General features: G+C 46.2%; 1 protein-coding gene across 1 annotated transcript in view; it reads right to left on the bottom strand.

Annotated features, from left to right (window-relative positions):
* LOC126426523 (pleckstrin homology domain-containing family G member 5) overlaps nt 1-23,101 on the bottom strand; it is a 556,069-nt gene that overhangs the window by 128,513 nt on the left and 404,455 nt on the right. The window contains exons 14-16 of the mRNA XM_050088427.1: nt 17,788-17,967; nt 13,880-14,199; nt 3,634-3,816 (exon numbers count right to left, since the gene is read on the bottom strand). Coding sequence (XP_049944384.1) covers nt 3,634-3,816; nt 13,880-14,199; nt 17,788-17,967 — 683 coding nt within the window. The remainder of the gene's footprint in view (nt 1-3,633; nt 3,817-13,879; nt 14,200-17,787; nt 17,968-23,101) is intronic.

Consider the following 23,101-nt stretch of genomic DNA (forward strand, 5'->3'; position numbering starts at 1 on the left):
CAGTTCCTGTTGGGTCTGAAACCAATTGTCACTGACAGTGCATGACATTCGTCTCCGGCCATTATCCATTAGGATCTTACACACACCAAAAAAGTTTTGCATAACCCCAGTTCCCAGAACACCTAAAGACAGGCGTTGACTGTGGATATTGTACCACAGACACAGTCCCTTTAACTGTTCAGAGATGTCACTAAACCTGCCCAAAGATGCAAACAACCATGCATGAGCCGGCCGCTGGGGCCGAGCGGTTCTAGGCTCTGCAGTCTGGAACCACGCGACCGCTACAGTCGCAGGTTCGAATTCTGCCTCAGGCATGGATGTGTGTGATGTCCTTAGATTAGTTAGGTTTAAGTAGTTCTAAGTCTAGGGGACTGATGACCTCAGATGTTAAGTCCCATAGTGCTCAGAACCATCTGGACCATTTTGAGTCATGCATGAGCTGCGCCTATTAGACGGAGGGGTCCGACAGCCGATCAGTTCCAATCATTCCACCAGGAAGGTTGTGCACGGCTCCTGTTGTCTGTACTTCAACCATGCCTAGACGGTCGATACCCCAGTTCGATCGCGCCCGCATTCTTATTTTTTTGCAGGAAGGGCTCTCAACAAGGGAAGTGTCCAGGCATCTCGGAGTGAAACGATGTTGTTCGGACATGGAGGAGATACAGAGAGACAGGAGTTGTCGATGACGTGCCTCGCCTACGCCGCCTGACGGCTACTACTGCAGTGGATGACCGCTACCTACGGATTATGGCTCGGAGGAACCCTGACAGCAACGCCACCATGTTGGATAATGCTTTTCGTGCAGCCACAGTATGTCGTGTTACGACTCAAACTGTGTGCAATAGGCTGTTGCGCAACTTCACTCCCGACATCCACGGTGAGGTCCATCTTGTCGACAGGTGGTGGTCTAGGGGCTAGTATTGCTGTCTCTGGATCACGGGTCCCCAGGTTCGATTCCCAACCTGGTTCAGGATTTTCTCTGCCTGGGGACTGGGTGTTTGTGTTGTCCTCGGCATTTCACCATCATCATTTGTGAGGGTGATTAGATTGGATTGTGAAAATAAAATGGACTGTGTAAAAATTGGGACTTTGTACGAGTGCTGGTGACCATGCAGTTGAGCGCTCCACTAAACAAAAATCATCACTGAGGTACATCTTTGCAACCACAACACCATGCAGCGCAGTACAGATGGGACCACCAACATGCCGAATGGACCGCTTAGGATTGGTATCATGTTCTCTTCACCGATGAGTGTCATATATGCCTTCAACCAGACAATCATCGGAGACGTGTTTGGAGGCACTGTCCAGCGAGTGCAGCAAGGTGGAGGTTCCCTGCTGTTTTGGGGTGGCATTATGTGGAGCCGACGTATGCCGCTAGTGGTCACGGAAGGCGACGTAACGGCTGTACGATATGTGAATGCTATCCTCTGACCGCTGGTGCAACCATATCGGCAGCATATTGGCGAGGCATTCGCCTTCATGGATGACAATTCGCGCCCCCATCGTGCACATCTTGAGAATGACTTCCTTCACAATAACGACATCGCTCGATTAGAGTGGCCAGCATGTTCTCCAGACATGAACCCTAAGAATGTACCTGGGATAGATTGAAAAGGGCTGTTCATGGACGATGTGACCCACCAACCACTTAAGGGGTCTACGCCGAATCACCATTGAGGAATGGGACAATCTCGACCAACAGTGCCTTGGTGAACTTGTGGATAGTATGTGATGACGAATACAGGCATGCATCAATGCAAGAGGACGTGCTACTGAGTATTAGAAGTACTGGTGTGTACAGCAGTCTGGACCACAACCTCTGAAGGTCTCGCTGTATGGTGGTACAACATACAATGTGTGGTTTTCGTGAGCATTAAAAAGGACGGAAATGATTTTTATGTTAATCTCTATTTCCTCTGAAGGTTCCAGAACTCTTGGAACTGAGGTGATGCAAAACTTTTTTTGATGTGTGTATTACGACTAGTGTTCTCACACTGTGTTACAGGGTTGTGGCTGGTACGCCATTCCCTGTAGACACGTTGGGAAGTTTGCATTGATACACAAACAAATTGACCAATTTCATTCACATTGTGGTCACAGGAACATCTAAACACGGACTCCTTTCTGTCAGTCTCTCACGCATCTCCATCCAGGTCGACCCATTTTGCAGTTCTGATTCCACAACCGACTGGCACATATTTGCCACTTGACTGCCATGAATTACTTAGGGTCGCATGATCACCCAGTACCAATTCTACACCATCAACAGTGCTCGAAACAGATCAGTGTGCTCTTTTAAGGGTGGGGTGGGGGGGGGTTACTAAGTAAAAGGAACGGCACACCATAAAGGAATTATCTGATTCATATGAAAATCGGTAGATGTGATGTACATGTATAGATAAACGTTTACAATGTCAGAAAAGTTGGATGATTTATACAAGAGAAAAAGCTTTACATGTTCATAATGCATTGGTCTGTCTCTGGCCCTTACACAACCAATTCTTCAGACTGGCACTGATTGAGAGAGTTATTAAATGTCCTACTGAGGGATACCATGCAAGTTCAGCCCAATCAGAGACAGATCGTCAAAATCCTGGAGTTTTTGGAGGATCCTGCCCATAATGCTCCAAATATTTTCAATTAGGGAGAGATGCAGCTACCTTGCACGAGCACGAAAATAAGCAGTAGAAAATTTTGTCATGTGCAGCCTGACATTACGTTCCTGAAATGTAAGCCCAGGATGACTTTCCATCGCTACAGTCGCAGGTTCGAATCCTGCCTCGGGCATGGATGTGTGTGATGTCCTTAGGTTAGTTAGGTTTAAGTAGTTCTAAGTTCTAGGGGACTGATGACCTCAGAAGTTAAGTCCCATAGTGCTCAGAGCCATTTCAACCGTTTTTTGACGTTCCATGAAGGGCAACAAAACGGGGCATAGAGCATCGTCAACATACCACAGTGCTGTAAGGGAGCCACGGATGACAAGAAATTCTATGAAAAGAAATGACACCCCAGACCATCATTCCTGTCTGTCAGGCCGTATGGCGGGTGACAGTCAAGTTGGTATCCAACTGCAGTCCAGGGCATCTCCAAACACGTCTTCACCCTGGAATCTTATTGACTGTAGCAATATTGTCTTCAGTGATGAGTCCCGCTTCGAACTGAGCCCCAATGACCAGTTAAGTCGTCGCCAGATCACTCTCCAAATGAGAATGGGTGGAGCATTATGGGCAGGACCCTCCAAGAAGCATAGGATTTTGATGATCTAAAGTGTCAATTGGACAGAATTCGAAACAGAGTCCCAGAGGAGGACACTGAACAACTCTTAACAGTCAGTGCCGAGCCAAATAGCTGCTTGCATAAGGGCCAGCAGTGGACGAATGGGATACTTAACTATTCAATTTGTGAAGCTCTCTATATTTGTCTATAATGTACATAACATCTAGCGATTTCTGTCCCATTCGGATAATTCCTTCATGTTGTTTTGTTTTCTGTCATAAAGTGTATTGTGTTCAATGAGTTTATATCCATGGAGTTGTGGTTATGGGTACATACTAATGGGGGCTCGATTAAATGCCAGAAAATAAATGAACTCAGCCAGACCTGAAGGCGATGCACGGTCTCTGTCCTTACCTGCTATAAGTGGCACTTCGAGATCGGAGAATCGCTGTGGTGGTGGTGGCGTGTGCTGGAGCCCTATACTGCCCACGCTGGCCACGTGACCAGTCTTCACCAGTGGAGGGTTCCGAGACTGTGGCACCGGCGTTGCGCGCTGCAGAGACCCTCGGCACGGACTGGGCGGTGGATAAGACACACCTGTGGAAAACCACCCAAACACTCTTAACATGTAATGCTGTTGGATATATTCTAATGCAGTGAAGCGATTTTTCAAGATAAATTTCGAGGATCGTTGATAGCAGGTCATTTACTCTGTTGTTGTTGCTGTCATCTTCCTGTAGAAGCACTGAAGGAGTGATAAGATATTAATTAATTGCCGTTGCTATCCTAGGGGCACAATATTTTTGCACGCAACCAAATCAAACCTTCCAATGAACTAGCTGCTGATTAGCAAGTACGGAAGTGTTCTGACAATTACGTACCACCTTCTCCATTTCTAGTTGTATCCAGTTATCCCCCATAGCAAGTGGGAAATCTTGGTATGCAGATAAAAGCCTGTTTGCCTGCAGTGGAACTGAGCGAGGTGACGCAGTGAGTAGCACGCTGGACTTGACGTTTGGGAGGATGATGTTTGGAACCCGTGTTCGGCTGTCCTGATTTAGGTTTTCTGTGATTTCCCTAAATCATTTCAGTCAAATGCATTTCAGGCACATGGCCAAACTCCTTCCCCATCCTTCCCTAATCTGATGGGATCGATGACCTCGCTGTTTGGCCCCTCCGCCAAGTCAGCCAACCAACGATGCAATGGCAGTCTGTTCATGAGAATACCAGATGATGGCAATATGGTCGTTTGGCGAAGTATTCTGCACCAGTAGACAATTGAGAATTTTATAACTGTGTAGCCTTTCCCAATCTGAGTCAATTAACATAAACGGTTCGTGGGTGTAGATCTAAAATTTTGAAGTAACTGTCACTGAATAAAACCTACATTTCAGTCACAGTTGCAGTGGCCTCCTTTGGGCCTAAAAGTCTACTGTGTTGTCCAGGATCCGTTTCTTTTCGTTGTTACACTGACATTATTGGTCTGCTCTACTCAAATTTATTGGAAAACTTTATTGTAGTTTCATAGTGATTAAAAAGCACCACTGCATTTGTATGGTTACTTTATTTAAAAAGCATGACCAGTTTTGAAACTTTAGTTACGTCATCAGGTGGAGTCCCGAATAAAAAGAAACCGTGAAATAATATCAGAAAATGACAACCTTGGACAATAAGAACATCAGATCATTGCTAAAAATGGCTGAATGTAAGTAATATAAAATGTGACAATGACCAATACTTACAGTTACAACACGATACTGGAGTACAATATTGATGTTAAGTTTTCTTCCAGTTTCCTAGAATTTCACTCCATTCTACAAAAAACATGTCTCAGCCCACGACAGACAAATGTAGAAGGGGAGGCAATAGCTGGTGACCTATCAAGGAATGTAGATAAAGCGTTAAAATAATGCATAGTGGATGGAAAACAGAAAGACAGGAGAAATCATACCTTGTACCATTAGCACCAGTGGAGTACAGGTCACTGACCGCAGATTAACGCAGGAACACATGATGGACCACTACATAAGTGGCACATGTGCAGAAGGGCTAAGACAGACTCTGAACGTGAGAAAAATACTAGGTACTGGGTGAAAACGAGATTACAAAGTCAAATACTTGCAATAGAAAATATAAACTGGACGGTTCTGGATGACATAGATCATATGCTGTGGGAAATTATTAAATATGTTTGACCCATAGAGCATCAAACCGTGAAAGACCCAAAGAATAGGGGGAGAGAAAGGTTGAGGCAATGTTAAAACAGGTAATGGGCTGGGTTATCCATTGAGATATTCAGAGTTATCTAAGATCGATTATCTCAGTTCAACTTGGGTGTTGAGTGCATGACTAGGCGATTGCTTTAATACAAGACAAACATCTTGTTAAAAACATCGCCTTTATATTCCCTTTTGGCCCTTTTGCAATACTGAAACGTTGGATGAAATACTGCTGACAGAGTGATGTGTCTCAGAAAAATGAGTACACAGAGCTGTGTCAGAACCTGAACCAGATCAAAATTGAAACTTCCTGGCAGATTAATACTGTGTGCCGGACCGAGACTCGAACTCGGGACCTTTGCCTTTCGCGGGCAGAAGTAAAGCTGTGAGAATGGGGCGTGAGTCGTTCTTGGGTAGCTCAGTTGCTAGAGCACTTGCCCGCGAAAGGCAAAGGTCCCAAGTTCGAGTCTCGGTCCGGCACACGGTTTTAATCTGCCAGGAAGTTTCATATCAGCGCACACTCTGCTGCAGAGTGAAAATCTCATTCGGGAAACATCCCCCAGGCTGTGGCTAATTCATGTCTCCGCAGTATCCTTTCTTTCAGGAGTGCTAGTTCTGCAAGGTTCGCAGGAGAGCTTCTGTTAAGGTTGGAAGGTAGGAGACGAGGTACTGGCAGAAGTAAAGCTGTGAGGATGGTACGTGAGTCGTGCTTGGGTAGCTCAGTTGGTAGAGCACTTGCCCACGAAAGGCAAAGGTCCCGAGTTCGAGTCTCAGTCCGGCACACAGTTTTAATCTGACAGGAAGTTTCATATCAGCGCACACTCCGCAGCAGAGTGAAAATGTCATTTCAGATCAAAATTCATTTGACCTGACATCAAATGTCCTGCCTGTCTGGCTGATATATTCATACTGTCAGCCATTACACATAATTCTGTAAACTTCAGGGGACTTAAAGAGATCATCCTTCATCTTTGCAGTATGTCAGAACCTCTGCTCATTATTTCTGGGAATGAAACTAGTGTCATGGAACTCGTCATGCTTTTTAAATAAAGTTGCCATACAGCTGCTGCGCAGCTTTTTTACTCAGTACAAACTGTTTTATCAGTGGATTTCCGAGGAATGAACTATTGTGTTACTATAGTTTGTTTCCTGTGGTGGAGGGAGGCGGTCTCTGCTGTTGTCTATTACAGTATGCGTCAAGATTAGCAGTTGTCAGCAAGTGGCATGTGGATTCTTGTCTTCCTCATGATGGGCATGGGGTGCGGAGTGGCATTTGCTCACCAGTCACACTCACAGCTCAAGTTGTTTTTTTTTGTTTGTTTGTGGTTTTAGGGCGCAAAACTTCTATGGTCATTAGCGCCCAAACTCTCAAGTTGTTTGTGCGGGTTGACGGACTTTGATGGCTGGCAGTCAAGATGCAACAAGTCTAATGCTATATTCTCTGTTCATGTTGTTAGCATGCTCTAATACACTCCTGGAAATTGAAATAAGAACACCGTGAATGCATTGTCCCAGGAAGGGGAAACTTTATTGACACATTCCTGGGGTCAGATACATCACATGATCACACTGACAGAACCACAGGCACATAGACACAGGCAACAGAGCATGCACAATGTCGGCACTAGTACAGTGTATATCCACCTTTCGCAGCAATGCAGGCTGCTATTCTCCCATGGAGACGATCGTAGAGATGCTGGATGTAGTCCTGTGGAACGGCTTGCCATGCCATTTCCACCTGGCGCCTCAGTTGGACCAGCGTTCGTGCTGGACGTGCAGACCGCGTGAGACGACGCTTCATCCAGTCCCAAACATGCTCAATGGGGAACAGATCCGGAGATCTTGCTGGCCAGGGTAGTTGACTTACACCTTCTAGAGCACGTTGGGTGGCACGGGATACATGCGGACGTGCATTGTCCTGTTGGAACAGCAAGTTCCCTGCCGGTCTAGGAATGGTAGAACGATGGGTTCGATGACGGTTTGGATGTACCGTGCACTATTCTGTGTCCCCTCGACGATCACCAGTGGTGTACGGCCAGTGTAGGAGATCGCTCCCCACACCATGATGCCGGGTGTTGGCCCTGTGTGCCTCGGTCATATGCAGTCCTGATTGTGGCGCTCACCTGCACGGCGCCAAACACGCATACGACCATCATTGGCACCAAGGCAGAAGCGACTCTCATCGCTGAAGACGACACGTCTCCATTCGTCCCTCCATTCACGCCTGTCGCGACACCACTGGAGGCGGGCTGCACGATGTTGGGGCGTGAGCGGAAGACGGCCTAACGGTGTGCGGGACTGTAGCCCAGCTTCATGGAGACGGTTGCGAATGGTCCTCGCCGATACCCCAGGAGCAACAGTGTCCCTAATTTGCTGGGAAGTGGCGGTGCGGTCCCCTACGGCACTGCGTAGGATCCTACGGTCTTGGCGTGCATCCGTGCGTCGCTGCGGTCCGGTCCCAGGTCGACGGGCACGTGCACCTTCCGCCGACCACTGGCGACAACATCGATGTACTGTGGAGACCTCACGCCCCACGTGTTGAGCAATCCGGCGGTACGTCCACCCGGCCTCCCGCATGCCCACTATACGCCCTCGCTCAAAGTCCGTCAACTGCACATACGGTTCACGTCCACGCTGTCGCGGCATGCTACCAGTGTTAAAGACTGCGATGGAGCTCCGTATGCCACGGCAAACTGGCTGACACTGACGGCGGCGGTGCACAAATGCTGCGCAGCTAGCGCCATTCGACGGCCAACACCGCGGTTCCTGGTGTGTCCGCTGTGCCGTGCGTGTGATCATTGCTTGTACAGCCCTCTCGCAGTGTCCGGAGCAAGTATGGTGGGTCTGACACACCGGTGTCAATGTGTTCTTTTTTCCATTTCCAGGAGTGTACATCCATGGCCTCCCTGCTTTTGTGCTTCACCGTTGCTTCACAATCACACACTGCTAGGAAAGTACGCAAGTTATCTTGGATTTTATTTTGCAAATGCAATCTTTGTGGTGTTCAGCCACTGCCGATCTGTCATGTTGCCCAACTGGGATTTTGCACTCGTGCATCCAGATGTGCACTAGTACAGGCCTTCCAGTTTTCCAGTGTACAGTTCTCCACATTCCCAGCTCATCTTGTAAGAGGATGTGCCCACATTCTGCAATGCATCTGTCTAGTCCTTTATGGAGTGTCACACATCTTGGATGCTGTAAAGGAGTAACTTCATCTGCACGGTGGATGCCCCATAAGAGGAAAACACGAGTATAGACCACATTCACTGATGACGGCAGGTAACAATTCTTACTGTATGAGGCAATAGACAATATAATAAACCAATCTAATAAAGTTTCCCATCTGTTCCATGAGAGCAGACCAGTAATATCACTAGTTTTAGATCCTTGATGTAATGTCATTGTTGGTAGAGATCTCATGGCGGAATAAAATGGACACTGGACCAAAAAGTATGCAGTTAATCACCAGGAGATGATCACTGCAGCCATGGCTGGCATATTTTGCACTCTACCCCAAAAACTTTAATGTTATAATCCGTTCATCATAAGAATACACCTGATGTAAACACTGCTCTATACGTTCTTCAGTGTTTGCTGGAACCTCATTGGATTTCCGTTTCACGTGGGACTGCAGCCAAGCTGTCTCGAGTACTGTCAAGTACGGTAATGAGGGTATGTTTTGTGCTGTGCGTTACGCGGACATCGACTTGGCGACAATAAGGCGGGACAACAGCTTTAGCGGCGCATTTACCTCGGACAGCAGTGGCCGGTCAGCTGGTACAGCTAGCCTGCAGTGGCGTGGCCAGCTGCAGTTCGCACGTAGAACGGGACGAGCGGACGTGCAATAGAGCTTCGGATGTCATTTAATATTTAACCAGAATGAAATAACACACTGCAAATCTCCCAAAATACGCTCCTTAGACGAAAACCGCGTCATCGTTTATAGCTAACGTACTATTGTAATTAAAAACAAGAATGATGAAAATTTCCGACTGAACCACAGGGTAATTTTTCTGCATGAGCTGTGTGTAACGTGAGAGAGTATTGACGGATTTCACCGTATAGTTAAATATCGGAGGCACTGACGTCGTGTGATAATCTCTTAGCTCCTTCCTCATCCGAATCCGAGAAATACATCCGAATCCGAGAAATACACTTCAGTTCTGCATGTGTCGCCTGCTACGTGGATAACGAGCCTATCAACAACAGAATCCAAGCAGCCAATCAGGCGCAGCATCTTCTCTTCTTTTATGACGAGCCCTTCTATACCCCGCACAGCACTCGGCAGTGACGTGTGGAAAACCTGCGTGCGTTAGTTCCGGGACGTCATCTGTTGCCTTGTTACTTCTCTGGCCAAATCCCTCAGATTGGCTCCAGATCAGTTCTGTTGCGTTCATATTGCAATGGCACAGCAGCAAATGTAAAAAATGCTGCATTTGTATGATATGCTAGATGCTGTAAAAATAATTGTTTTTCACGTTTCTACGATACTTATCTACCTCTGTGGTATAAAACGATGGACATAGTCCAAATAAACAGGATTTGGTTTTTCATTTTTACCTTAAAAATTAAACTCTTGTGTTTCCTTGATTTAAACAACTTTTATGAACAGTTTTTCATAAAACATCGATAATTAAGAATTTGTATTTGAAATGGAAGCGGGAATTTCATGTCCAATATGTAATTAGAAACAAGAAGACGTGCGTTATTCATAAAATATGATGATGACTTTTATAAATACACTCCTGGAAATGGAAAAAAGAACACATTGACACCGGTGTGTCAGACCCACCATACTTGCTCCGGACACTGCGAGAGGGCTGTACAAGCAATGATCACACGCACGGCACAGCGGACACACCAGGAACCGCGGTGTTGGCCGTCGAATGGCGCTAGCTGCGCAGCATTTGCGCACCGCCGCCGTCAGTGTCAGCCAGTTTGCCGTGGCATACGGAGCTCCATCGCAGTCTTTAACACTGGTAGCATGCCGCGACAGCGTGGACGTGAACCGTATGTGCAGTTGACGGACTTTGAGCGAAGCCGTATAGTGGGCATGCGGGAGGCCGGGTGGACGTACCGCCGAATTGCTAAACACGCGGGGCGTGAGGTCTCCACAGTACATCGATATTGTCGCCAGTGGTCGGCGGAAGGTGCACGTGCCCGTCGACCTGGGACCGGACCGCAGCGACGCACGGATGCACGCCAAGACCGTAGGATCCTACGCAGTGCCGTAGGGGACCGCACCGCCACTTCCCAGCGAATTAGGGACACTGTTGCTCCTGGGGTATCGGCGAGGACCATTCGCAACCGTCTCCATGAAGCTGGGCTACGGGCCCGCACACCGTTTGGCCGTCTTCCGCTCACGCCCCAACATCGTGCAGCCCGCCTCCAGTGGTGTCGCGACAGGCGTGAATGGAGGGACGAATGGAGACGTGTCGTCTTCAGCGATGAGAGTCGCTTCTGCCTTGGTGCCAATGATGGTCGTATGCGTGTTTGGCGCCGTGCAGGTGAGCGCCACAATCAGGACTGCATACGACCGAGGCACACAGGGCCAACACCCGTCATCATGGTGTGGGGAGCGATCTCCTACACTGGCCGTACACCACTGGTGATCGTCGAGGGGACACTGAATAGTGCACGGTACATCTAAACCGTCATCGAACCCATCGTTCTACCATTCCTAGACCGGCAAGGGAACTTGCTGTTCCAACAGGACAATACACGTCCGCATGTATCCCGTGCCACCCAACGTGCTCTAGAAGGTGTAAGTCAACTACCCTGGCCAGCGAGATCTCCGGATCTGTCCCCCATTGAGCATGTTTGGGACTGGATGAAGCGTCGTCTCACGCGGTCTGCACGTCCAGCACGAACGCTGGTCCAACTGAGGCGCCAGGTGGAAATGGCATGGCAAGCCGTTCCACAGGACTACATCCAGCATCTCTACGATCGTCTCCATGGGAGAATAGCAGCCTGCATTGCTGCGAAAGGTGGATATACACTGTACTAGTGCCGACATTGTGCATGCTCTGTTGCCTGTGTCTATGTGCCTGTGGTTCTGTCAGTGTGATCATGTGATGTATCTGACCCCAGGAATGTGTTAATAAAGTTTCCCCTTCCTGGGACAATGAATTCACGGTGTTCTTATTTCAATTTCCAGGAGTGTACGAGATGTAGGTATTTCATATTGAACGAGAAAAAATATGATAATTGGGAGATTCGAACCAATGTGCGTATAACAGTGTAAGATTTACATTCCATTACGCTACCGGATTTTTTTTTCCATTTTGTTCGTTGTTGATCGTTGCGTTTGCTCGTTGCGGACGTCACATGACATCCGGTCACGTTCGTTCGTTGATCGTTTCACTCAGTTTTTTTAATTACAGAGGCCAACCCGCTCTCTGACCGAACACGCTGAGCTACCGTGCCGGCTGTCGCTGGGCTACACGTTCGATGTGGATTTGTTCATCAACTGCAGTGTACACAACGCTGGGAAAACTTCAGCCGATTATCTCCGTACATTTGTGAAAAACGTTAAGAACAACGTATTTTCATACTGCACATTGACAGTCCGACAATCAGAGCATAACGCTGTACACGATTTTTGTAGTAAAAACTACGGGGCTAAAGGGTGATTGAGAAAAACGTTGATGGTGGTTAATACATTTTAATATCTTAAAGTTTGATTTAACGTAGATTAGATCAGATTAGATTACTTATTCATTGCATAGACCCATAAAAGAGGGAATCCTCCTGGGTGTGGAACATGTCAGATAAACACATTACAAAAATGTAACTTTTTCATTAATTTTAATGATCCTCAGTCAATAAACAGTAAAATTATGCACATGAATTAAATTTGAACTTCTAATATTTACAGGTTTAATACTTACATCTGCTTTCATTAAATCCATCATTCAGACATTTGCTAGTTTCTTGGCTATTACAACCAAGTATTGTAAAAAATTGAAGTAAATTATTCATGTCAGTGAACCTCAGTTATGAATAGTCAGATTATGTACAAGATTTAAAATTAAACTTCCACTATTTACAGAGTTAAGACTTACATCTGCTTTCCATACATCCATCATAAACACAGTAGGTAATTACTTGGCTGTTACAGCCAAGTATTGTCAAAAATTAAAGTATAATAAATTTTCATTAAAATGGTCCACTGCACTTGTTGAGAAACTTAGTAATAGTATATCTAATACATAAGTAGGACCTACTTACAAGGGAACCTCCACATCGCACCCCCCTCAGACTTAGTTGTAAGTTGGCACAGTGGATAGGCCTTGGAACACTGAACACAGATCAATCGAGAAAACAGGAAGGAGTTGTGTGGAACTATGAAAAAAATAAGCAAAATATACAAACTGAGTAGTCCATGCGCAAGATAGGCAACATAAAGGATAGTATGAACTCAGGAGTGCCGTGTTTCCGAGGTTAGCGTGAGCAGCTGCGGAACGAGAGGTCCTTGGTTCAAGTCTTCCCTCGAGTTAAAAGTTTAGTTTCTTTAGTTTCGCAAATTTATGATCTCTCCGTTCGTTCATTGACGTCTTTGTTCACTGTAATAAGTTTAGTGTCTGTGTTTTGCGACCACACCGCAAAACCGTGCGATTAGTAGACGAAAGGACGTGCCTCTCCAATGGGAACCGAAAACATTTAATCGCAAGGTCATAGGTCAACCGATTCCTCCACAGGAAAACACGTCTGATATATTCTATACGATACTGGTGACGGCATGTGCGTCACATGACAGGAATATGTTGTCGACCCACCTAACTTGTGCACTTGGCGAATGGGTAAAAAGATTCTTCTACCTTTCCCGATTTAGGTTTTCTTGTGGATGTCATAATCACTCCCAAAAAAGTGATGAAAACGTAAGAGTTTGTCACATAAACTGCAACAAATGAATGCAACTGTTTAGGTGTAGCGTCCCCATACTACGGGGCAGTTACCTCGCATCGAATGGACGGACGGACAGATAATAATTGTATGAAAATAAAAATTTAAACTTTTCACTCGAGAGAAGACTTGAAGAAAGGACCTCTCGTTGCGCAGCTGCTCACTCTAACCACGGGACCAAGGCACTTCTGAGCTCAGACTGTCCTTGATGTTGCCTATCTTGCTCATGGACTGCTCAGTTTGTATATTTCGCTTGTTTTTTTCATAGTTCCACACAACTTCTTCCTGTTTTCTCGCTTGATCTGTGTTCAGTTTTTCAAGGCCTATCCACTGTGCCAACTTATATCTAAATCTGAGGGGGGTGCGATGGGGAGGTTCCCTTGTTAGAAGAGCTTAACTACACGAGAGTATATGTGCTACGGCTTCTGACCAATCATCGCGTTTGTGTTTGTTTACATCAGGTTTATTCTTACGATGAATGGAGAATTAATTTCTGAAGTTGATCATTACGCTTTGAATGCCTCGACGTGGCTCACCTCTGTGTCCGGGGCTGAGCAGGTGCTGTGGCTGGGCGTGCCGCTGCTTCCGGATGGCCCCGTGGCCCTGTCCGGGCACCAGGAGGAGTGAAGCCGGTGGGCTCTGGCCCAGAACTGGGGAGCCACCGGTGGTGGCAGGTCCAGCTGCAGCCGGCGACGACCTGGGCGTGGGCGTGACGCTGCGCGAGGCCAGCACCGTGTCTGTGCCCCGGCTGGAGCTGAGGGTCAGGTTGGGCAGCGACTGGCCCAGCCCCGACTGGAAGCTGGGTGGCTGCAGCAGGCACAGCGAGCTGGGAGTCGGCGACAGCAGGCGGGACCTCCTGCGGTCGAGAGGGAAACATATCAGCCTGCCAGCCAAATATGTGTGGACCACGTTATCTGGTGGAAAGTAGAGTGTCAAGGTTGGTATGATAGTTTAAGTAGTGAAAAGGGTAGGAGGGATGTCCTACAACAAGGATGTTCAAATGGCTGCCAAGTGGTGTGATGGGCAACAGGTGTTTCAGACTAAACAAGGCTACAATGCTGAATGGACCTACCCATACTGGACGATGGGGGGATGAGGTTGTTACTTCTATTTTAGCACCAAAAGTGCAAGAAAAACATCCTGGATGAATAAGTTTCAACTGTTTCTTCATTGTTAGATTGAACAGAATGTGGTCCTACCCATTTGGAAGGTAGAGGGGTTTTATAGGTGCGGGTGTTTGCGCAACAGAGATGGCACAATTAGTCCACTGGCTAAAGTAATATTGATATTCAAATGTTGTTCATAGTTAGGTTCACAACCAAGTTGTCCTACTCAAATTGGTCGATTGGGCGCTGAGGTATGTAGACTGGTTTGCATGGTAATGAGGGCAGGTAGAAACTCCAGGTCCAAGTACAAATGAGGTTCAGCTGATTACCGAGTGTTTGGTTGCATAGAACACACACAAAGACAAAGCTGAAAGGCAGTGTGCGTGTGTGTGTGTGTGTGTGTGTGTGTGTGTGTGTGTGCAAAAATTCTCAATTAGGGAATGAATTTACTTCCTTGTTCACTAGCTGAGTATCATTTCCTATTGAGTGCAGCTGCTCCTGCACAAGCTGCAAGGCAGGGTTGCTACAGCGGGTTAGGCATCAAGGAGTGCAGAAAAAACGTCCTGCACAAAGGTGAGATGAGTTTTAACTGCTTGGTGAATGCTGTTTCGGGCAGCGGGTGGTCCAACAGGCAAACTGAGGTAAGAAAAAGCAGAGCTGAATGTAAGAGTGTCTCCCAAGCTTCTAGTAACAAGTAAGGAAAAGATTTATCTTTCTGGTGAACTGCTGAAAATTATATTGAGCGCAAGTAGATCCCACATAACGTGGAAAGTAGAGTTCTAAGGTTGGCATAATAGTTTAGGTAGTAAAAAGGTAGGAGAGATGTCCTACAACAAGGTTGTTCAAATGGCTGCCAAATGGTATGATGGGCAACAGGTGTTTCAGCCTAAACAAGGGTATAGAGCTGAATGGCAGGGACTGTGTGCTAAACTCCTTTAATAAGTTGGGGATCGAGGTTGAGAATTTGCTGTGTTTCATATTGGCCAAGCTGGTTCAAAATGGTTCAAACGGCTATGAGCACTATCGGACTTAAACTTCTGTCATCAGCCCTCTAGAACTTAGAACTACTTAAACCTAACTAACGTAAGGACATCACACACATCCATGCCCGAGCCAGGATTCGAACCTGCGACCGTAGCTGTTGTGCGGTTCCAGACTGCAGTGCCTAGAACCGCTCGGCCATACCGGCCGGCCAAGCTGGTCCTGCTCAAACTTGAAGGCTGGGGTCTGAGATAGCTATAGTGGTTTGGGTTCCAGGGACAAATGGAAGAAACTCCTCAGTGAAGGAAGGTAGGTAGGAATGCCACTGTATGTGTTTACTAGAGACACAGTAATGGCTGCAGTCTGCAAGGGCAACGTTCTGCAATGGCACGTGCAGTTTCTAAGGAGGGTTGATTGTGCCTGGCCAGGAAGGGTTGGTGTGGTAGACGAGTACTTGAAATTTGGTTAATCCAAGCATCTAGTGTGTCCAGCTCAGTAACCAGCTAAGTTTGACTGAACATTTGTGGCATGCTTGAGGCTGAACGTGACAGCCCTAAATCGACAGTCCACTGCTGAACTCCAAACGAATTTGCCCAACAATGCCAGGTATTACCATAAGCCATGTTGGTGAGCCATTTTACATCTCATACTTCCATGTGAGGCTGTCACACTACACAATGGCATTCTTAATGCCAGGTTGTTCTGGTTCCAGTGGGCAGCCTGGAGCCCACAGGCACAGCTAGGTATGGGTGGGCAAACAGCTGATATGCGGGCAGTCTTGCAACCAGACCATACTCTATGTGACTGTTATGCAGCACTCGACTGCATGTGGACGATGTTGGACAAGTGGTTCATGCATGTGCAGAATGTGTATAATAGGGCTGTCTATATACACTCCTGGAAATGGAAAAAAGAACACATTGACACCGGTGTGTCAGACCCACCATACTTGCTCCGGACACTGCGAGAGGGCTGTACAAGCAATGATCACACGCACGGCACAGCGGACACTCCACAGTACATCGATGTTGTCGCCAGTGGTCGGCGTAAGGTGCACGTGCCCGTCGACCTGGGACCGGACCGCAGCGACGCACGGATGCACGCCAAGACCGTAGGATCCTACGCAGTGCCGTAGGGGACCGCACCGCCACTTCCCAGCAAATTAGGGACACTGTTGCTCCTGGGGTATCGGCGAGGACCATTCGCAACCGTCTCCATGAAGCTGGGCTACGGTCCCGCACACCGTTAGGCCGTCTTCCGCTCACGCCCCAACATCGTGCAGCCCGCCTCCAGTGGTGTCGCGACAGGCGTGAATGGAGGGACGAATGGAGACGTGTCGTCTTCAGCGATGAGAGTCGCTTCTGCCTTGGTGCCAATGATGGTCGTATGCGTGTTTGGCGCCGTGCAGGTGAGCGCCACAATCAGGACTGCATACGACCGAGGCACACAGGGCCAACACCCGGCATCATGGTGTGGGGAGCGATCTCCTACACTGGCCGTACACCACTGGTGTTCGTCGAGGGGAGACTGAATAGTGCACGGTACATCCAAACTGTCATCGAACCCATCGTTCTACCATTCCTAGACCGGCAAGGGAACTTGCTGTTCCAACAGGACAATGCACGTCCGCATGTATCCCGTGCCACCCAACGTGCTCTAGAAGGTGTAAGTCAACTACCCTGGCCAGCAAGATCTCCGGATCTGTCCCCCATTGAGCATGTTTGGGACTGGATGAAGCGTCGTCTCACGCGGTCTGCACGTCCAGCACGAACGCTGGTCCAACTGAGGCGCCAGGTGGAAATGGCATGGCAAGCCGTTCCACAGGACTACATCCAGCATCTCTACGATCGTCTCCATGGGAGAATAGCAGCCTGCATTGCTGCGAAAGGTGGATATACACTGTACTAGTGCCGACATTGTGCATGCTCTGTTGCCTGTGTCTATGTGCCTGTGGTTCTGTCAGTGTGATCATGTGATGTATCTGACCCCAGGAATGTGTCAATAAAGTTTCCCCTTCCTGGGACAATGAATTCACGGTGTTCTTATTTCAATTTCCAGTAGTGTATTTTAGTTGTGACTGCCCATGAGCTATCTTAGCGACACCCAGCATCCTGTGGGGCAACGCTGGAACAGCCTGCTCTATCAAATGCCATGTGGGGTAGGGCTGCCTGCTGCCAAATGACCCTCAGTTCCACAGTCAGTTTTCCAGCATACCTTGTAACTTTACCACTGTGCCACATTGTTTCCACAGCACCTTTTAGTGTACACAAGCCTTATGTTTTCTCTACCTCAAATATCCCTTATCATAAGGACAGATTCAGTATTAACCTGATGGTGTTGGTTCTACCATGACTGACCTGTCAGTCCTGGGTGAGGTGGCCTGCCTGGAGTCTCCAGTGGCTGTCGTGGAATGGGGCATCAGCAGGCCCTCGTCAGAGCTGACACTGGAGCCACGGTTGATGTCCACGCTGGCCTCACGAGACTGCGACTGGGATGCGCTGCTCAGCGAAGATGCCTCGTTCATCTCCAGTGAGCTGCTGCAAATGCAATGCATGATGTCAGGAAAAAGTCCTTAGTCAACATTTCTACGAACCAGCTAACATTACAACTCTACTGAGTCCTAAAGAGAATGGCGAAGGGATGGATCAAAAAATGAAAAAGGTCATTGGACTTCACACAAATTTAACTCTGGTGATTTATAAAAACACGCTGTAAACAAACCACCCCATTCTGACTTCCCCTTACACTTCATAACCTAACCCTTCTGACCACTTACTTATGACTCAATAGAAATACAGCATTACTTGCGATGGGCTGTGAACAGGAAATAGTTCAGCTGGATACGGGAAATCGTTCAAGACAATGACATGGAAATTTGTCTGGACAGCAGTGCTAGGGAATTTTGAATCTTTCAGTTCCCAGAGCTAATTGTATGTGACTAATAGCCTGATCAAATAAATAGTCACTGTACTAAACGAGATGAATTGTAGCTCTCTGAAGTATCTCGCCTTCATACAGTTGTTGGTACAGACGAGAGTAACAACTTTTCTGAGCATTCAGTAGACACGATAAAATCTTCTGAGATATCTATATATCAACTTTTCGATAAACCGTCTGAGTGATAATGATCATGATGATGACTCGGAGGTTAAATATCGATTCTTTCGATAAATCGAAGTTTCAGAAAGTTGTTATTTCAGAAAAAAGGTTTCTACATTTGAGACAGGAATACGAGGTGTGGCTAGAAAAAAACCGGACTAGTACTGGTGAAACAATAAAACGAATGCAATAAGGCTGAAAGTCGCGTGGCCTGTCACGTGACTCTCGCTCCGCCTACTGCTCGAGTTTCATCTGCCTCCTGCACTCAGTCTGCCCGTGGCGTCTGTTTTAAGTAGTTGACGTTTTGTCTGTGCGTCGGAAAATGTTGAGTGTACAGAAAGAACAGCGTGTTAACATCAAATTTTGTTTCAAACTAGGAAAATCTGCAAGTGAAACGTTTGTAATGTTACAACAAGTGTACGGCGATGATTGTTTATCGCGAACACAAGTGTTTGAGTGGTTTAAACGATTTAAAGATGGCCGCGAAGACACCAGTGATGACACTCGCACTGGCAGGCCATTGTCAGCAAAAACTGATGCAAACATTGAAAAAATCGGTAAACTTGTTCGACAAGATCGCCGTTTAACAATCAGAGCAGTGTCTCAGTTAACAGGAGTTGACAAGGAAAGTGTTAGGCAGATTCTTCATGAAAGTTTCAACATGAACAAAGTGTGTTCAAAAATGGTTCCAAAGTGTCTCACAATTGAACAGAAGCAACGCCGAAGAATGATTTGTTCTGACATCCTGGAAAACATTGAAAGTGATCCCACCTTCTTACAAAATCGATGCATTGGAAAACTCCTGGTTCTCCACGACAAAAAAAAAAAGCACGAATGTCAAAATCGAAATTCAAGGCAATGATGATTGTTTTTTTTGACATCAAAGGGATTGTGCACATTGATTGGGTACCAGAGGGACAAACAGTGAATCAGCATTACTACATTAGCGTCCTGGCTACCTTACGTGAGCGAGTACGGAGAAAACGGAACGATTTGTGGAGAAAAAAGTCACGGATCCTTCACCAAGACAATGCCCCAGCTCACAGTGCGTTGTCAGTGAAGACGTTTTTGGCAAAACACAACATTCCCATCTTAGATGATCCACCCTACTCACCTGATTTGGCCCCCTGTGACTTTTTTCTTTTCCCTAAAGTCAAGTCAGCTTTGAAAGGAACTAGATTTGAGACTGTTGAAGCAGTAAAAGAAAAAGCGACGGAAGTAATGTATGGACTTACCGAAAATGATCTGCGGCATTGCTATGAACAGTGGAAAATACGTATGGAGCGGTGTAGAGACCGAGGAGGAGAGTACATTGAAGGAGATAACATGAAATTGTAAATAATTGTAAATAAATGTTTTTTCCAGCATCAGTCCGGTTTCTTTCTAGCCGCACCTCGTATGCTGTTATGTAAAACTGTTAAATTAAATGTCTGCCATTATTTGCGGTGGTTCACGTCTCACTACTAGATACCTTGCACAGATTCCTGAGATATCCACTGGAGGTGCTCACACTTAGACATATAGAATATGTGCATGATGGTGCCACAGTTTCTTACTCTGGAGCAAAAGCAGAAACGTGTGTTGTGAGCCACTGTTGGCTAAGGTGTGTTATGGATGAGTGTGATGATGCATGATGGTCAAACACTATCTCTGGAGATGAAATGTGGGTATATTGTCGTGATCCATAAATGAACCGGGGATGCACAGAACAGCTGCAATATTGCGAGCCACCCTCGAAAGAAGTGCATACACTAGTCTGCGACTAAGGCTATGGTCATCACATTCTTCGATTACAAAGGCAAGGTGAACATACACAGCTTATCAAGATGCCTAACAGTCACTGCAGCATACCCAAAGTCAAGTTCTTACCCAACTGATGAAAGATCAGATTACTGAGTAGAGGAAAGAACTTGTTGGTCAGTGCAAGCTTTTTGCAATAATGTCAGATCCCAAGTTGCTCAAATTGCGATGAAGCTTTTGACCAGTAAAGGCATTTATACGTTTCCCATCCACCTCACAATTTTGACCTGGCACCCTGCAAAATTTTTTCTGTACCCAACAGCAAAAAAGAACCTTTAGGGCTGTCACTTTGACAACTCTGGCAATGAAAGCTATTGAGGCGAATTTGAAATGCAAGACAAAGAATGGCCTTCATCACATTTTCCAGGAGTGGCAGTCAAGATGGGACAAGTGCACTGGATTGGGCGGGAATATGATGAAGGTAAAAAAAGCCTCTTCATCTCTGCATAACTACTGGAACCTACATCAACTTGACCTGTTGAGTGTGTTCGTTTCTTGGTCTCCCAATACAGTTTTTACTATTACACTTCCCTCCATTACCAAAATGAAGATTTTTTTATGGTTCAGAATTTGTCTTTTGAGCCCTTCTTTGAATCATGATGTGCCACAAATTTCTTTTCTCCTCAGTTACAGTCAGTGCCTCCTCATTAGTTATTCTTTCTATTCATTTACTTATCAGTGTTCTATTACAGCATCACATTTCATAAGCTTCTATTCACTTTTTCTCTGAACTGTTAGTCATCGACGTTTCACTTCTGCACAAGGCTATACTCCATAAAATACCTAACATTTAAATTAAAATACCATGTTGTCAAATTTCTCTTTTTGGGAAATGCTTTTGTTACTGTATTAGTCTTCATTTTGTATCCATTCTATTTCAGCCATCATGAGTTATTTTAATGCCCACATAGAAAAAAATCATCTGTTACTTTCGGTATCTCATTTCCTTACCTAATTCCGTGAGAATCGCGTAATGCAATTTGACTACATTCCATTATCTTGTTTTACTTTTACGGATGTTTGTCTTACAACCTCTTTTCAAGACACTATCCATTCCTTCCATCTGTCCCGTCGAGCCCTTTGTCATCTCTGATTGAATAACATCATAGGCAAACCTCAAAAATTTTATTTATTCTCCCTGAACTGTAATTTGGTTTCCACATTTCTCCTTCGCTTCTTTTACTGCTTAATCAACGTACTGTCTGCACTACACTGGCAATAGCCGACAACCCTTCCCTTCCACCCCCTCCCCCCCCCCCCCCGACTCTTATGCAGTCGTGTTTCTATACCAGCTGTATTTTAAGGCTACTACCATCATAATTTTGAAGTGTACACTCCAGTCAACAAAGCAAAAAGTCTTCTCTAAATCTACAAATGCTATGCATGTAGGTTTAGATTTCTCCACTGTATCTTCCAAGTCCAGTCATTAGCATTTCCTCACGTTTCCCTACTGAGCGAAGTGGCGTACTGGTTAGCACACTGGACACGCATTCAGGAAGACAACAGTTCAAACCCGCATCCAGTCATCCTGATAGAGGTTTTGTGTGATTTCCATAAATCGCTTCAGGAAAGTGCTGGGATAGGTCCTTCCAAAGGGCATCCTTCCCTGAACTGACGGGATGAATGATCTCGCTGTTTGGTCCCCTCTCCCAAATCAACCAGTCAACCACGTTTTCCTACACTTCTCCGGAACCCAAAGTGATCTGCCCTGAGGTCGGACACCAGCAGTGTTTTCATTGTCCTTAATGATCGTGGCATACAAATCAGAATGGCTTTTCCATGATCAGCTCTCCCACCGCATGTATGGACACTGATATGTCACATATACATTGCAAGGACAGGTCTAGAAGCAGCTTCAGCTGTACCACAGGGACGTGTGTCACGACCCTTACTGTTCGTATTGTATATCAAAAACATTGCAGTCTTATCTTGTAAGTAACCTCAGACTTTTTGCAGATAAATGGTTCAAATGGCTCTGAGCACTATGGGACTCAACTGCTGAGGTCATTAGTCCCCTAGAACTTAGAACTACTTAAACCTAACTAACCTAAGGACATCACACACATCCATGCCCGAGGCAGGATTCGAACCTGCGACCGTAGCGGTCTCGCGGTTCCAGAACCACGCGGCCACTTCGGCCAGCTTTGCAGATAGTGGAGTTATGCATAAAGAAGTACTTTCTGAAAAAGTCTGCACAAACATTCAGTCAGATCTTGATAAGATTTCATACTGGTGTAAAGTTGGTAACTTTCATTAAATGTTGAAAAATGTAAAATCATGCACTTCACACAATGATTTATGTAGAACTCTGTGACTAAAATACCAACAAGTCTCAGTTGGATTCAATCAACTCATACAAAAACTTGAGTCTACAAATTTGTAGGGATATGAAATGGAATGGTTATATAGTGAAATAGGTGACATAATTGGTAGAGCACTAGAGAAATGCAATCATACATATGAAGACAGTAACTGTTCTCGAAAGAACAGAATACTGTTGATGACCGTGCAGCTTTTCCCTGGAATAAATGATGACTACCTGAAACCCTCAGTTGCCGACAGGTGTTGTTGATACACCTCGATGTGGACAGCTGAAAATGTGTGCCCCGACAGGGACTCGAATGCAATCAGTTTACATAGGAGATTGCTGACAAAAATAAGATCCATCTGAGAATGCTGGTCATGTGTGTGATATCCATACCTAATAGGACTAACAAGGACTATTGAATGTCCACAGAAAACGGCACCACGAATGGTCGCTGTTTAGTTGAC

This window comes from Schistocerca serialis, chromosome 11, assembly GCF_023864345.2.
Source record: "Schistocerca serialis cubense isolate TAMUIC-IGC-003099 chromosome 11, iqSchSeri2.2, whole genome shotgun sequence".
Classification (NCBI taxonomy): Eukaryota; Metazoa; Arthropoda; class Insecta; order Orthoptera; family Acrididae; genus Schistocerca; species Schistocerca serialis.